Raw genomic sequence first — 18,308 nt, forward strand, 5'->3', positions numbered from 1 at the left:
CTGGTCACTGGCTTACCATCTACTAAAGGATGCGTCTGTGGTCCTCTTCGAGAGCGGTTGTTGTGCAGAGGGAGTCTTCATGTCTCTCTGTCTCTCTTTGTCTCTCTTCCTCTCTGTCTCTTTCTTTGATAGATAGTCCAGCGCTTGGCCAGTGACTGAGTGTTTACAGCAGGAGCCTTACAAAAGAGCTAAAGCCTCTTCACTTTTTGAAGCTAACTACTGAGCTGCAGGGCGGCCTGCCACAAGCCCTGCAGTGCAAGTGCACGTCTGCCCTCCTGACATCTCGCTGAGCGATGTGAAGGAGGGTTCCATAGCCAGCTACTCAACACCTCTGTGTTTGTACTCTCCTGCTATGGGCAAGGCGGGCATGAACCGCGAGACTGTTGACGGTTAGAGTTGCTGTGTGTGTGTGTGTGTGTGTGTGTGTGTGTGTGTGTGTGTGTGTGTGTGTGTGTGTGTGTAAGCGTAAGCTGTGACTCCATAGTCCATATTACGATGTGATCATCTGGTCTTGGCAGTCTGTGCCTTAGGCTTTCTTGGTGTAGGTGTGCTGCGATGGCCCCTCGCGCAGCACATCTGCCGTAGCTGCTCAGATGCCACATTTCCACATCCCACTGTCTTCCTGCTGTCAAGTCTGCCACCGTGCCTCCTTGCACTTGTAGGTCCACTCCCTGGCTTCAGGCTATACATATACATCACCTTAGCCTGGGCAGAGCGCACCAAAAGATTGTGTTCCAGGACAGGAATGAAATGAGGACAACCCCCCCCCCCCCCACCACCACCACCACCACCATGGTGGCATACAACCTGCTCCACTCCCCCTCAACGAGTTTTGCGGGAGTTGGAACATACGGCCAGTAAACCACGCACATGCATACACGTGGTTACATAGCCGATTCTCGAAGTTGTTTATTGGTCCACAGCTCGGGGACCATCTGTTAGGGCGAATGTAAACCTTCCCATTTACATCTTGATTTCTGTTACAGTTTCTCAGCATGCTCAGAAGCCTGCGTGACACCTTCTCCGGTCCTGGGGTTGGCCTGCCCTCTCACAAACGTATCACATCTCTCATCTCTCATTCACTGAACCCGTGTGGCTCCCTCTCCAAAGATCATCCATATTAAACAGCTTTGCACGGCTGCTCTGGTCATTAGCTTGCTTTGCAACTCCTGTAAGTTTGGGGGGGGGGGGGTTCCTGAATTTTTAGGACCTTAGAACACATCTTTGGGCTATCGGTATGGAGAAGAGCAAGCTATCCACCTGAGCACTTGTTAAAGTTATGTATAACTGTCACTAACCATGAATTATGGAGCTTAAGAGTCAGTAAATATATATTATTCAGTGTTTATGATCTACATTGAAACACTTCTCTAATTTGTTTATGCACCATTTGTAATTGCTGACTAGATGTGTGCTATATAAAGTCTGATTATTTAAGGTCAGCATTAGCCAAAAGGTCAAGTGGCCACCTATTTTAGTGTCCGTTTACGATGAGCTGACTTGTTTTGTATTCTTTGTTCTTTGCGAGCCAGCTTGTCTCAGTGCGAGAGTCATGAGTCTCCCATCTGCTAGAGCTTATTTCTGCCCCATGTCCCCATGGCCACTTACCATGCTGCCCACGGGGAGTTTCACAACCAAACATTTATGTGGCCTTTAATACTGCTTCTCCAGAAGTGGCCGAGCAGACAGAAGGACCGTGCAGTGGAAACATGGCATGTGACAGGAGGGGCCGATTCATCGGTCCACACAGACATGGTTAGAACGGAAAATACATTACAATTAAATATAGCCTTAACAGCACCCTTGTTTTTGTACATAGGTAAGATTATTTGGACTGTTAAACTAATTTGAGTTTGGCTAACTATATCACTTAGGGAGTAATGTGTGCTAAGGTATGATCCTTGCATATTTCACTTGTCTATAGGTTTGTGCATACCAGTATGGATGCCTGTGATACCTCCATGACGCTGCACCTCTCTTGTCACTTTGTTGCCACCAGCTGTCTGTCTTTTCTTGTCTTTTGCTCATATGGTGACTTTCTCAGTGCATTTATGAGCCAGTTGATTGTAGTTGTGCACAAAGATCTGCTTTCATTTTCTCCCAACAAACAGTGTCTGGTGTAAACCATCAGAAAGCATACAGCATCAAACAGTGTCTAGTGTAAACAATCAGAAAGCATCACACAGAGTCTGAGGTAAACAATCAGAAACCTACATCATTAAACAGTTTAACAATCACAAAGCATACAGCGTCAAACACTATCTGGTTCAGACAATCAGAAAGCATACAGCATCAAACGGAACATCAGCTCCAGCCAACTTTATTGTCAGCCTATCCTTATACTAGTGAACAGTAAGTTGATGTTGTGTCCCTCTCAGACCACTGTAAAACCCACAAGACAAGACAACATGTTACGAAATAAGGCAAAAGCAATACACAAAATTTTTGACTTTAAGAAAGCTCATTCATAAAAAATATGTACAGATAATCATTGGTGAATCATATAAAGTACACTAGTGTATACAGATGAACAGTCATATGAAGTACACTAGTCTGTACAGATCAGCAGTCATATGAAGTACACTAGTCTGTACAGATCAGCAGCTATTGTAGTTAAAGCTACACAGTACAAGATCATGTTGGAGGATATGGTAGCATGCTTTATGACATGTGTACATTTTACTGTGATTGCTGAAGATGGGGAGAGGCATGCAGTGCTAGTGTGAATGCTACATTAGCGTGAGACAGGTTGAGAGGCATTCCATGCTAGCGTGGCATTAGTGTTTGTATCATGAGAGGGGAGTCGGGTTGGAGGGCTGGACTTTATATCCCGGCGCTTCACATATGTGACCAATGGGCCTCCCATTGCACAGGCCAGTCATAGTTTTAATGTGCAAAAGACTCTATAATACAGAATTATCTGACAAACACCTCGCTTATGCCTGTAGTCTGGACTAACTAGACTATTTTTATGCTGTTTGTGTAAGTATATTTGTGTGTGTGTGTGTGTGTGTGTGTAGCTGGTGTGCATACTCCTTGCTTCCTTGCCACTTCTCTCTCATGAATATTAATTAGCATGAGAAGCCATCACTAAGACGAGACAGCTTACACAAACACATACACAAACACACGTAGGAAGACACACAGCTACGAACACAAACTGATTACTCTCGGTGTGGGTGGATTTTGTGTGTGGGGGTGTTTTTATTGTGCATGTGTGTTCTTTAACTGTATGTTGATTATTTTTTCTGCCTGTGTGTGTCTTTCTGGCTGTTTACATTACTTTGTGGAGTTTGGTTTTTATTTTCGTCATAAAGCTGGTACTCTTAACCATACGCTATGAGAATGTAGCCACATGCGGTTTTGTGGAATGAATTAAATTCGTGTTTAACACAAAATTCACAAGAGGCCATTTATAGTCTGCTTCGTGAGATCTGGAATAAAAATTAAAACGCTGGCCTTTCTTCCCCCATATGCATATCTTATTTCCACATTTTATCCCATTAAAGAGAAGATAAAATGGAACAGAACATGGCTTTATGCTTTGCTAAACTCAAGTTATCTTTTAAAATTCGCTAGACTGAAACATATCCAAAGGGAGAAAGCATTTAATGTTTTGTAGGCATCCATTTCTTTCACTAATTACTCAATAGCTCTCAATCCTCAAGTAGTTTTTCCTTGAAAAACAATGGGTAAGTCTAACAAAGAAGCACTGGTATTTTTCCGCACGTCCCCAAGAAACTTTATGCGTGAAGCCGTTGTGGGCAAACATTATGTTTGAGCTCACATAAAAGGAAGGGAATCAAAGCGTGTGGTTTTGGCTTTTTAGCTTAGCGAGCCAGCTCTCCAGCTCTGACTTCACCCTCTTTCGAACGCCGTGAGGAATGTTCCATGTGTTCCGTGTGTTTGCTCCGCCATCTCGTCACTCGAGCACCACGTTCCTACCGCATGCGTACACAGCTGATCAATCGCAGTCTTAATAAAGGACGCGCTCCTTAAAAAAAAAAAAAAGTAATAAATAAATAAAAAATAAAAAGCGGTGTTTTTAAGATGGCATGCTTACGCAGCCACTCTAGGGTCGCTGGAAAGAGTCGATAATGTAAGGTTTTGAACATTTTTAGAGTTGATATGATATTCAATGACAGGGCAAAAAGCCGTTTATGGGCAAGGAACAGAAGTCTTGCTGAATTGGCTGTGGGCTTGCGTTCAGTGCTGCTGTAGCGTTCTGCTTCCTCAGAGCACGGTCACAGCAGCCGGAGCTCTGGTGCATGCTGACGCCTCAGTTAAAGGTTATGGCCTTTCTTCTTCTCGGGCCTTTAAAATGGCTTTGTATCTCTATCCCGCCTCCCCTTGCTCCCCCAAGCTCATGTGCTGATGAAACGCAGATAGGCCTCGGCCCCAAACTTGCATACTGAGCATAAATAGCATATTTAATTAGACCGTGGACGCGCTCTAAATCAAATTACCCTCCGACAGACAGGAACACTTACATTAGCAGCGTTCCCGAGCCTCACCACAGCCAAAATTTAAATTAGTAACAGATAATTAGGATAAGAGCGGGAACTCGGGTTGACGTTTCTGGCGCGTAATTGCGATGCACGTGAGACGCGCTGCTTTAGCTAATTAGCCATAGCAGGGATAGTGACGGGGTCAGACCAGGGAGAGACTCTTCAGATGAAAGAGGTCCAGTGCTATCGTGGTGGCCAGGAAGAGAGTGAAGGGCTCCAGGAAGCCGCTGGCTGAGCGAATGCCCGGGCCACCAAGAAGCCTTCAGCCGCCGCAGACACATGAGGGAACGATGCGATGTGCCAGAGCTCCCAGGGACCTTGAATCCTCAGGCCTAGGTTAAACTTTACAGAGCAAGACAGGGATGTGGTCAGTATAATCAGTACCGTGCAGAGCTAGTCTTTGGGTAGGTCCGCACGTCGAAGTGTCATGGCTGGCCAAACCAGCAGTTATTAGAGTATGACAGTTATGTTGCAGTTGAATGAAATTTGGGAAAAGAATAACAGATTTGCTTTGTTGATGGGGTAGGAGGCTACAGCACCCTGTGTGATAAGGAGCCAAGTTCAATCTAGTTGTTTATAGTAGCACTGCCGTAGTGGTCCCAGCGCATGCCTGAATGTATTCAGTTCCACGTCATAAAAAAATTAGGTTAAACACACACACACACACACACACACACACACACACACACACACACACACACACACACACACACACACACACACACACACACATATATATAATATACCATACTTACTCATCCTGATGCATTTCATGCTTGAACCTTTTAGCTTCAAAGCACAATCCAGTCCAACCCTGTGGTCACTTTGATATGACTGTAACATGACTGAACTCAATTCAACACTCATACATCCACACACACCACAATTACCAAGCAAGTCATTACAAAGAGGTAATCTTTTGTAATAAATGTGTCAAGACTTCATTAACCTATCTTATAACCTCTCACAATGAGGGTACTCCTGAACACTTTAGACTTTGGACGTATTCCAAATAACTCATGGATAAACACGCAGTGCCTTTGAGACTCACATTGGCCTGATCCAACTGGGTAAAAAATAACTTGTTCTCCAAATGCTTTTCTCTACCTCCATCCTCCTCAGCTCCAAACTAGTTGAATATTTTATTGCTTATTAACCTTTTTTTGGAAGATGACACTCACTGGGAGGCTGGCGGGGAGAGAGGGGCTCTGGGCCACACTGAACTGGCTTATGCAAACCATTGTAATGTCCCACAGGAAAGTGCTTCATTCTAGCCACCATGTCCATAAACAAAGGTAGCTTTAGCGGAGACGATAAGCTGCATTTATACTCATCTACTCCTCCGTCTCTCTCTCTCTCTCTCTCTCTCTCTCTCTCTCTCTCTCTCTCATTCTCTCCCTCCCTCCCTTTCTTTCATTTTTTCTCTCTCTCGCTCTCTCTCTCTCATATGTCCCTCGATCTCCACCTCTCCCATTTGTTAGATCAAATCCACAAGCTCATTAATCGCAACAGGAGGTGTTGCTGGTGTGACCTGGCCTTCTTGCCTGCATTCACTGAGGGGCTCGGGGGTTGCTGGCTAGCACACAGAGTTATTAGCTAGCTCAGATTAATAATCAGAATGCTGCTGGGTGGAGGTTTTACATCTCACTGTGCTGTGTTGGCCTGGGCCTGATGTTCTTTCCTCACAAACAGCCATATTTGGAAAATGTCCCCAGGATTTATCCCCCCCCAACACCCCCCCACTCTTTTGCAGTCACGCTTCTGCTGTCGTCTGAGTGATGTTGTGCTCCGCATGGTGATTAGGTGCCTTTGTTCCACCATGGAGCAGCCGTGGCGTAAAAGCAGTGTGTATTTGTGAGTGAGAAAGTGTGTGTCTGTGTCTGTGTGAGAGTGTGTTCCTGTGTGCCAAGGGTGGCCACTCAAGCTACAGGAGCAGTCTGGCGAGTTGAGCCCAGAGTTCGACCTCTTTTCTTCAGTTCATGTTAGTCATAATGTTTCCGTAGCCTCCTATGCATCTGACTAGAGAGATGAGTGTTTGTTTCATTGTCATTTTCCAAGCATTGCTTTGTGTAATGGAATAAATGGCATTGTGATTAACATATGTTGCACCAGGCCTATTATCATCAGTTAGCATTGCTGTCAAAGCCAGACATTTCAGAGGCAGATGATTAACAAAACCGCAGAGTCATCCTTCATAATGCAACAATGAAATCATAAATGCAGTGTTCGTCTTAGCCATTCTGAAATGACTCATGAAATAGTGTGTTATGACAGGTCATCACCTCTGCATAGATAATGCTCTTGCTAATTTGTATTATGTTGTCCTATCTGATTCAGGCAGCTGGTTGCTGTAAGAAGGCGAGTAAGTGGTCTAGGGGTCCGGGGCCCGGGGTGCAGGCTAGCCAGCCGTGCGCCGCTTGGTGAGCGGATGCCAAGCCTTTGCTGCACATTAGAGTGTGGCTGGCCATGGTACCAAAACACAAATAAATGCACGTACACACACATGCATATACGCACACATGTATGCACATACTGGGCATGTATGCCCATACACACACATGCAATGCATGCATGCATGCATGTATGCACACACACACACACACACACACAGTCAGACCTGCTCAAGTGAGCAGCAGAGGAGGAAATGTCCAAATGTACAGGCCAACACGCACATACTCGGAACACATAAATGTTTGCATGCATACATACACACACACACGCATGCGCACACCGCACACACACACACCCACACCCACAAGCAAGTAAAGCACTGCCGGGGTCATACCAAGACCAGAGAATAGCTGTTAGCCACAGACTTATAAGGGTATTTGTTCTGCTCTCCCCCATCAGTGTTTTCCTCAGAGCTTCGCAGCTTTAAAAAAAAAAAACCTTTTTATGGGGATATTAGAACAGCCTCCAGGCTCTACATCAGCCTTGCAGAATCCCTATGTAAATTGATTACATCCCAAGATTAGAGTTGATTAGGTATACATTGGCTATTATATCCACATGGTGTTTTTTTAGGTGAAGTGATGTAGAAAAAAAAAGTCCTCTCACATTGTTCTTTTCTCCTCCAAAAGTGGGTGAGAAGTGTGTGCAGCCTAACCATAACCATCAGACAGACATGTGCACGCACACACACACACACACACACACACACACACACACACACACACACACACACACATACACATACACACAGTTTCCACCTTGTCCAGGGGAAAAAAAAAAAAAAAAAAGATGTGGAAAAAAAAAATAGCTCACGATCTGGAATAGAACATGAGCCTTGTGGGGTGAGGGGGTGGGGGGAAAGCAAACGCTCTCAATACCCAGTGAACTACCTGACTACCACCCCCCTATGGAAAACGTACTTGGCGCAGACCATGAGAAATCTCAGCAAAAGCTGAGGAATCACCGGAAAAAGCGTGTTAGCGAGTCACTCAACAGCACGACAGTCATGGGGGGGGGGGGGGGTTTCATTTAATTGGGCTAGAGAATGTCTGGCAGCAGCTGAACGATTATATGGGGGGGGGGGGAATTGAGCTGTCAATACAGAATGTGGCAGGAAGCGCGCGCCTGCCGTTTGCCGCATTGACTTCATTCTACGCGAAGCCGCAACTGATTGTATGTTCGTTCACTGATTTGCTTCCCTGAGGATTGTTTGATGGATGTAGATTTACTACAGAAATATGTGTTGTTTTCAAAACTGTTAAATAATAAATAAATAAATAAATAAAACATTTAAGAGTGTGAAAAGTCCTTTGGACATTTTTACGGTATCACCAGCCCACTTACAAAAGAGGACAGCGCATTAGTTAAAAAGCCTAATTATATGACTCAAAATTATAATGCTTAGTATGTCAATCAAAGCAACTGATGAGCCTGATGAGTGTAGGACCATGCCTGGAGAGATGTTTGCGTCTTTCTCATACCGTTTGCTGTTCAATGATTTGTTGTCATATACCAGGGTAGATTTTCTGGGTGGTTGTGTGTTGGTGTCAACACTAGTTGCATAAAGGCTGTGTCGCACATGGAGAAGTCTGCGTTAAAGCAGCGGCGTTGGGATCTGGAGTCTAATGCTCTGAATACTGAATGGCTTTCTCGGGGCTTTCTCATAGCAGCGGGAGACTGGCACACATGAAAGTGATTGTATCACAGACATTATTCAGGAGGAGAGCTGGATTCATCTGCGCCTCTAGTCTGCTCCGGTCTTGGTAGCGTATCCGCAACACAACATTTGGTCAGGTCACACTAAATGATGCATGACCGCGCAGGTGAAAGAAGAGCGTCGTGTATCCTGGACTTCACTCACTCTATCTACTTCTCTTTTCCTTTCTGCTTTTCTCTCTCTGCTTCTGCTATGTCTCTCTCTACCTCTGTCCCTCTTTCCCTCTCCTCCTCTCTCTCTCTCTCTCTTTCTCTCTTACAATATTTCAAAGACTACATTATGTATGACAGTTCAAAGGCACGATAACCCCCCCCACCACCACCACCACCACCACCACCACCACCACCACACACACACACTTCTACTGTGGGAGATTCCACTCGCCCCACTCTGGTTTGTTTGTTTCTTGGCTCTCTCAGCAAGCTGGCCGATGCTAACAAGCAGAGGAGATCGCGGTAACCAAGCTAACCTTTAGCGAGCTGAAGACTTTCTGCACATGTTCCATCTCTGTGGAACCATTCCCCCCCTCCACACCTCATGGCCCTCTTTTATTTTCCCACCACATGGTGGCCATGGCTCACTGGCCGGCACTTTAAAAATCCAACCCCATTGCACTCTGGGCCTTTTCTCAAAGACCACAACCCAGATTGACTTGTTACTAGTCTAGTTATTTTATTTATTTCAGCTTCCCCCCCCCCCCTTATTTTCTCCCCAGTGGTGTGAAATGGAATGGGAACTTTTTCCTTTTCTCATCCCATCTGCCTACTCATCTATATCAGGACACGAGTGCCTTCGCCGCACCCCTCCGCCTGTCATCGCTGACTGTGCCGCGGCCACTTTTTTCTTCCTTCCATCCATCATTCCTCCCCTCTTTTTTTGCTCCCCATCCTCCGTGGCCTGTCAGACGGATAGGCAGGTAAAGGCAGTCATCCAGTCCCTCTCTTGCCCCCCTTTCAGATCTGTTTGTTCACGGAGCCACTCTTCCACTTTTTAAGCGCAATTTAGCGGCGGGCTAAGTGCTGAGTGCAGCTTTCCACTTTGATATGCTTTTTTTTCCCCCCCTCTCCCTTTTCCCCTTTAAGAAAAAGACTAATACATCTTATATGTTGTTGATGCACAGACGCTTTCTGAACAGCTATTTCAAAGAAAAATGCACTCCTGCCCTGGTAATTGCCACCACAATATTCCCCAGGATCCTCCCATGATTCAGAGGGACAGGACTTTCTCTCTCTCTCTCTGTCTCTCTCTCTGAAAGGTTTCTGCAGCCTTGGAGAACGAGGTGATTGACACTTTCTCCTTCTTTCCCACCCTTTCCAACTTTTCCACAGTCATGCCAAAAAAAGAGCTTGCAGAGATTAGCGACTCCTCCAGTGATCTCTGTATCTGCCTATTAAAATGGTCACCTTTTTTCTCTTTCCCTGAGAATAAAGATATGGTGCTAAATTCGTCTGCGACTAAAGGTCTAGTGAACTGGCTCACGGTGATTAAAGGCGGCACTGCGGAACCACTGAATAGTTTATTCACTGCGACCTGTGATTTATGGGTGTGAGTTTGTGGAAAAAGTTAATCTAGAGTACTGATACCTTACGGTTAGACTTAGCTTTTATGTTCATGTTGTTGATGCAAAGATGAAGGGAGCAAGAGAAAAATGAGTGAATTAAAATTTGCAGAAAATTAGTTCAGTTTTGGGGACTCTGCTGCTCCAGTTGTCATCATATTTTTTATTTTTATTTTTTTTCCTTTACAATATTTCAGCCTGACAACATTTTCCTATATGCGGGGGAACTGACTATGAGAGAGAAATCATTTGTGAAGCCATTAAATCGTCCTAAGGATGCAGGTATGGCCAGGATCCCTGCAGTAGCACCGAAATAAGATCGCAGCTGGACAACATCTTTCCTGCCATTTCACATGATAACATCGTGGAATATGAGGAGTAAAGGTGACCCTCGGCATGTCTTGGGAAAAAAAAAACAAAAAAAAAACAACAACAACATTTAACATCCTATTTCCATGTCTGCTTTACCAACAAAATGTTTACCTTGCTATCCATAAAATTCTGTGGTGTTTTGGTTGAATCTGGATAAGAGTAAAACATATTGAATCTGGATAAGAGTAAAACATAATGGCAGAATCCTGACTGAGGGGGGGGAAAGAGCCCTTTGCTGGCATAAACAATTTTCCAGCACGCACGAATCCCTCTTCATATCACTGACATTTCTGTCAGCCCGCAGGCGATATGAGCGGCGTTTGCATTCAGCTCGTGCCGCCGCGCGCCTTTTAGCATCTCGGCTGGAATCGAAATGGGGTTCACCACAGGTAACGCTGAAATGAACTCGGGCGTCATAGCAATGGGCTCCCTCCGCCGCACTCTTAAAAGCAGAGCAAAGGAGGACAATGGCGGAGCAACATCTGATTAGAGCGCCTAAGCCTGAACATTCCGTTTCTATGGGAACAGGATATTATGTGCTGGCCCTGAGAAAACAGGAAGTTTACGTCTGCCGGGGAGCCGCGTTTACTGTGCTCCCTCCGGCTTTCCTGCCCATGGCAGAGTTTAGGGGCACCAACACTTATTAAGGGTTTTCAGGCATGACAAAATGCCTGGAAAATGCTTTGTTGTTCCAAACGCAATCTAGTCCAGGTAGGTTAGGACTGGTACAGGTAGGGTTGGAACATAAATCTAGACCTCCAGGAGCAGGACACAGCATCATGAGGAAAGGCATATGGCAGCGTTCCTCACACCGGATTGTAGAGAGCCACAGAGCAGCACTGCTTCGTGGTTTTCTGCCATACCTGATTCAGCCCTTCAGATAATTCTCTCTGCCTTCAGGAGACTCAAAACTTCAGTGATGGTACCGTTCAGACTTGGGTGCGAGGTACTATGGGTCAGGGGCAGGGCAGGTTTTTTCTAACACCAGCGAACCCAGCCACACCCGTTTCCCTCCAGATGGCTGACCTTCACACTGATGCCCAGCCTCTTTCCACGGCTGGCCTTGATCAGTGTCCGGGTAGATAGAGTGGAAAGAGTCCTTTTCTCTGGAGTTCCTTTTGTCCAGCTCTCCTCTTAGACTCGACTGTTCATCTTGAGCATGCTTAAATCCCACAAGCAGCATTAACAGTAGCAGGGGGCTGAAGTTTTCTGCTTGACCAGGGCTAACTGAAGCTTGCTTGGATGGAGATGAATATTTAAAATGCGGTGATATGTCTGAAATTGGCAAAGGCAAACACACACGCACACACACACACGAGACCAGTCGGCAGGGGAAAAGAATGAGTTATCGTAGGGCTGGCCATACTCAGAGGGTAATGAATTACTAGTTATTAAGCAATTCTTTGGTCCCTTATGCCTGGCCAATTGTGGCCCATTAGTCTACTAGGGACTTGTTAGGCCTTAATTGCTATTTTCCTCAGCCTGCTTTAAAGTGTCGCTGAGTCACTGCAGCTGAACGTAAACCCGATGACATTCCACTGCCTTCTAAGCCGCCAGTGTGAGTCTAGTGATTAGCTAGCATACAGCCGGCCTCCGCTGGTACATGGGCCATGGGCAGGAGTGCACCTGATGGCAGCCAGCTTTGCCACATATGGGAAGTGATGTCATCTCGCCCCCATCTGATCAGCTGGAGTGATTGTACAGTGCATCTTTACTGTTTGAGAACCCAGCACGCGGTACTGACTCAGCTGCTGGCCGAACACCTGTGTGGCATCAGTAGCACAAGCAATGTATGCACACAACACCAAGACAAGACTTTATGGGACACCGAGACTTGACTTTAGCAGACACCATTACATGACTTTATCAGGCAACACCTGCTTCTACAGCCAGGCCTAAATGCCTGCTATATGTTTTGCCGTTCAAAGTTATAATTCTCCACTTGCAGCACTGTGCTCAGGATACTGTACTCTGAAGTCACATGACTGTCTCGTACCCATTGTGTACAATGTACACATTGTGAATCTTCATTAGTTTACATCACCTTCTTTAGGAGTGACCTGGTTTTGAAGAAACGATGCTGGCTGGATTCTTTTAACATAAATTTATACCAGGAATGCATGTGTAAATACTGGATATGAACTCATGAATACAGCAGGTTTGTGTTGGGGGGGGTGTAAAACTGGTCTTTCCTGAAAGATGTCCCTGGAAATGTGGCACAGCAGTGCAGAGAACAAGACAAGTTAAAATGTTAACAGCCTATACCTACAGATTTAGGTCTACCAAATAAACTCAGTACATATCAGTGTTTAAAGCAGCCTTTTTGTTTCCTGGTGTCTCTTTGCTTTTACCATTTTTAATGAGTCTTTTCTTTCTTTATTTTTCCTTCCTTTCTTTCTTCTCTGCAGGTCAGCCTGTCCAACGACTCCAGCTGTGTGGAGGAAATTCTACGGGTAAGTGACATCCACCCGTCTCCTCGCTGCACTAATTACCCCCTGCTCTCCAAAACGCCCGCTTCCACACATAATGGCTCTGACCCATCCCTTGCATGGGCCTGAGCTTAAAAGCCCCCTTCCCTTCACATGCCAGTACCTGGCCCTTTTGTGTCAATCGGTAAAAGTGAGTGTTTGTACTTTTTTTTGCCATTTGCATGACAGCAGCTGAAATGAGTCTATGTGGTGTTGAGGGTTCCCTGTAAATCGCTGATAAATAAATGTGAGGGCTTTTTATTACCTCTTTCTGTTTCCTTCACACTCCCACGTTATTCACTTAAAGCAACTGGTTGATGTTTGGCTTTCTTGTTCATGATGTCGGTGATCGGAACATGCTTGGGACATAAATGGATAAGTCACACAGTCACACTGCCATCAATGCTGTTCTAGAATCAGTGTAACTTGAACTCCACGATGTAACTGCTTCTCTGTGTAACTTGCATTTGTAGCTTGCATAATGTGTTGTCCAGCGCATCCTGGAGTGTGGCTGCCAGACGGAGTGCATGATGGGATTTCTCAGTGGGCTCTCTGTAAGGGAGGGCTGCCATGACTCAGATGTGACTCAAGCTGGCCATTGCTCAGATCTCCATCGCATCACTGATGATGCAAGCAAAGCCAATGCCCCTTAGACGCTTATGATGTCAGCAGTAGATGATGTCAGATGGTAGAGCAGCTTGTGTTTTTTGAAGGTTCTCAACATTACTTAGATAATGCTGAACAATATTAGGATTAAGTCTTTTCTTTTGTTAATCTCTGCTGCAGTGTCAAATGTAATGTGAGCTAAAAGCTATTGGGTCTTTTAACTGGGAAGAGTTAGTCAGTATAGGTTTTCCGAGATGTGTATCATGGATAAGGCTGACTCTCAGTCATTTTCTAAACCAAACCTGTCGTTACCACCATTTCCTGCACTCTCACTGATGGCAGAGTGAATTGAAAATAATAGACCCTTACATGGGTGATATTCCGTATCTGTACAAATCACTAATAGACACACTGTAGCAGAGTAGCATCTTTAAACTTGTCCTTTTCACCAGATTGAAGAGAGACTTGAGAGCTTGCCCTTCTGAACAGACTAGCTTCACTAAAAAAGAGCACCTCACACCAGTTTTCTTTGATTTTCCAAAGAGAGCAGATGAGAGAAGTTTCATTCAGTTCCTTCCTCTCTATGACAGTTTCTTTCAGTCATCTGTTCAGTATCTCTCAGCCCTTGAGGCACAGTTTAACACAGATAGGAATGTTTATAGATAGATATCACTTCCACACAGGGCAAGAAACAAGATTGTATCTTACGAGGAGTAAACAGGAGGAAAATAAAATTCAAAATGGTTATTCAGTAATGACTGGAAATTAAGATAATGCTTAACAAATTAGATCTCATTCATGATATGGTTCTTCTCTGTTGGAAATGATACCTATTTATTATTTTACATACTTTGTGATTGTGAAGGAATGTATGAAATTGCTAAATATTATTAACTAGCTACAATTAGCTTGAAGATTTCACTAGCATCATTTGTGCTAGCTTATAGTAGCTACTTATAGTAGTACTATCACAAATAACAGTAGTAATCACAAATAAATATTGCTATTCAGGGTAGCCTTTAAGCAGGAGATAATGGATAATATAAAAGCAAGATATGACATCATGCGCACACACAGTCACATACTCTTTCTCACTCTTTTTCTCCTCCCTTCTGTATCACTCTCTGTTGCTCGCTATCACACTCTCAATTTCAATTCAAGGTAGCTTTATTGGCATGACTGTAGTAGGTACAATTTTGCACACAGTTTAGAACTGAACATGTCCTGAAAATAATGTTTTTAGGTTAATGATGATGATGATGATAGTCAAAAGTAACAATAATAAAAATACAAATATCACAATAGATTATAGTACATTATAGTCAATAAAGCAAAATCAGTAATAATAACAATAAATATAATAGCAGGATATAGATCATTATTATATACAGTGAGAGGTGTGGTCAATGTACTAGTTACTGAGTGAGTTTGTCTTTTAGGTGATGACATGTTGCCACATCTCTCTCTCTCTCTCTCTCTCTTGCTGGCTGGCTGTCTCTTAGACACATACATATAAACATGCAAGCCCACAGCGGTCCATTTCAATTCACGGTACAAGACAATCTCACGTCTCGAACAACTTAGTTTTGAGACCTGCTAGTGGCCAGCCAGTGGTTAGCCATGGGTTTTAAGTCTTTCATATAATCTTATTATTTAGTCTACTGTCTGTTTAAACAGTATTTCTAGACTTGCATCAACAATGTTGACATTGAGAGTCATCAAAGTCAAATGTATTTTGTAGTATAACAGTCCAAAATACAATTTTTGTTCAATCTAGACAGATATTCCTTCCAGTTTAGAGATAAAACATCTGACATTACAATTCTAAACAGACACTTGGTCCATTTGAGCTTCCATTGTGCTGGTGTGTATATGGGTGTGTGTACATATGTGCGGAGGTGTGTGTGTGAAAGCACCTATGCTGATGCACAGAATGGCTGCAGGTTCATCACATTGCGCGGTAACTGTGCCCCTCTGCTAGCACTCTCCCTGGCTCTTATGAAAGGTAATATTTCATCCCCAGCGTCATCGCCCTGGTGGCGGTATCAAAGGCCCGGCAGGCCATTTGTCTCGCCTTGTCCTGGGCTTCGTGCCGCTGAGGAGGTGACCCAGGGCGTCCATCCCCGAGAGTGGGAGTGGGACGGGGGGGATGTGGAAGGGGGGTGAGCCAACGTTTATGATGAATCTGAGCGTGTGAAGCCACTGTGTTATAAACAGGGATCTGTAATAAATGACATTACTCCTGAAGTCAGTCCTCACCATACATTCCTATCACGTAACCGGCAGATCGTAATGAACCCCAGGAAAGCAACCAGGTTGAAAGGACCCGGAACTTTGGATCCGAAATGGAAATGAGGTTCTTTTTGCGCGTGTGCTACGGAGATGAAGCGCCTGCTGTGGACCGTACCGTCTGCTAATTAGCGATTCTGTTCGGTGATTATACGCGCACGTCTCCTCCGCGCCAAGCTGGGTTGCAAGGATGGCTGGAGGGGAGGAGGCGGGGCAGTGTTTTGGCACAGGGTTCCTGCAGAGGGGGGAAAGTAGGGGGTGGTGTCGATCCAGATGAAAGCGGCCGTGTTGGGCGAGCGTGTGTCTGACTCACATCCCGCACACTGAGAGTTGAAGAGGGAATGGTGAATGTGCACGCCCGTGTGACATGCCTCTCCGCCCGGAAGCAGCAGATGAGTGGTGGAACCTCGGGGCATGCGGGAAATCTGATTAGAGAGCACAGGGACGCTCACAATGTGCGCTCGCGCACACACACACACACAAACACACTCAAATTAAGCACTTAATGCTCACTCAAGTAAAATATCTCACTGTTGTTCTGTAAAGAGAGGAGAGCTTGTCTACATTATTGTATATTTAAAATGCATAACATATGCATAACATATAAACAACAAAACAAATTACATGAATTTATTGCTTGCATTTCATTGAATCTATATTGTTCACCAATATTTTGAGGAGTATAAATCATATCTTCTGAATATGTGTTCAGTCTCTGTGTAAACATGGAAAGACCACTAAAACTGCACCTCCTGTGTATTCGGATGGCGCATTTGGTTCCGGGGGCCACAACTCCACTGCTCTCAGAGCGTTTCGCTCCCCACTGAAAGCTGGCATCAGGATGCCTGGGTTGCCGCTGCAACCCGGAGAAACAGATTTGCATGCGAGCTCTTTTTTTTTCTCACATTGCAGTATTGTTTTTTCACAGGGGTGTGTGGGAACACTGCAGTGCAACCTCAAAGATTTCAAAATGCTTTCAGTTCATGATCTCATTAGGCAAGAATGTGGCTGTTCAGAGCAAACGTAATGGGTGATCACCTCTCTGAGAATGGCAAACAGTTGAAATTAGCTTTTTAATATTTGCTTTTTTTTTAATTGTTTCTTTCTTACTTGTGTGTTTGCACTGTTAATGGGATTTTAAGCTTGGTGGCCACCTTCAGTATTTTAATGCTAGCAGTTCTATAGTTCATCTTAGGTCCTAGGTTCTGTTCATCATTTACAAACTAATTTTGAATCCTGCACACATTGCATAAATGCAGCCATTAAAAAAACACACTGTGTGGAGTTTGTGTAGTGTCATGGGAAAGAAGGTAATGCACTCAGTGTGAAACTGTAGGGAAAGTGAAAATATATGGCATATGTGAGGTAGAGGTGTGTGTGTGTGTACATTTGGGAGGAATGGTGTTAAGAGAGGGAAAAGTGTGCACTGATTAAAAGCCACCCCTGCACACGCTTGCACACATAAACACTCATAAAAACACACTACACATTACACATGTTCCTATTCATTCCTATTCACTCTGATGAGACTTACTGAACAGACACAAAGACCCGCAATGTTTTTCCTCACTCTTTAGTCTGTGTTCACTGTATGCGCTGTTCTTTCAGGCTGTACACCTGGACACACTCTCTCTCTCTCTCACACACACATACACAAGCACACACACACACACACACACACACACATATACATACACAAGCTCACACACTTAGAGACCAAGTCAAAAAGGCCAAATGAGAGACAATATATGAGAGAGAGAAACTTGCAGCCTACAATTACGCAGAGGGTTAAGGAGCCTATTAGCACCCTTACCTTTTCATCTGACACATGAATATGGATGAATTACCAGTTGCTTATGAGCACCACTAATTACAGGACTCTTTTGGATGTATTTCTGTAGCTTTTTCATGTTGATGTTTATGTTTAGCATGCACAAACATAAGCGTGCATGTGTATTTGTGTGTAAAACAGCATATTAACCAGCATGTGTGAATGTTGTTCCTTTGCAGGAAATGACCCATTCCTGGCCACCCCCCCTCACGGCCATACACACACCAGGCAAAGCAGAACAAACCAAGTTTCCCATCCCCACCAAGGTGAACTAATTTTTATATATACACACGTGCACACACAGAGATCTACTTCCCCTTACCCTGTATTTACCAGCATAAAAGACAGTATTAGGAACCATTACTTTTCCTGGCTGAGGAACCCCTTTAGCTTTTTATAATTATGCTATGAAATAAGGATTGATTAAATAAATAAAGTATGTACTTCATTGTACTATTTACAAAGCACTGGTTAATAGAAATGTCATGTAACGTGTGAGAGACATGAT

General features: G+C 44.4%; 1 protein-coding gene across 4 annotated transcripts in view; it reads left to right on the forward strand.

The window, feature by feature from the left end:
* The window catches only part of aff2 (AF4/FMR2 family, member 2), a 139,884-nt gene that overhangs the window by 59,708 nt on the left and 61,868 nt on the right, over positions 1–18,308 (forward strand). For 3 of the 4 annotated variants that reach the window (XM_081698702.1, XM_027002154.3, XM_081698700.1), the window contains exons 4-5: positions 13,015–13,059; positions 17,980–18,066. In XM_081698702.1, coding sequence (XP_081554828.1) covers positions 13,015–13,059; positions 17,980–18,066 — 132 coding nt within the window. The remainder of the gene's footprint in view (positions 1–13,014; positions 13,060–17,979; positions 18,067–18,308) is intronic. The other variant, XM_081698701.1, reaches the window with a different exon arrangement.

Source organism: Electrophorus electricus, chromosome 16, assembly GCF_041902795.1.
Source record: "Electrophorus electricus isolate QZ-2024a chromosome 16, ASM4190279v1, whole genome shotgun sequence".
Classification (NCBI taxonomy): domain Eukaryota; kingdom Metazoa; phylum Chordata; class Actinopteri; order Gymnotiformes; family Gymnotidae; genus Electrophorus; species Electrophorus electricus.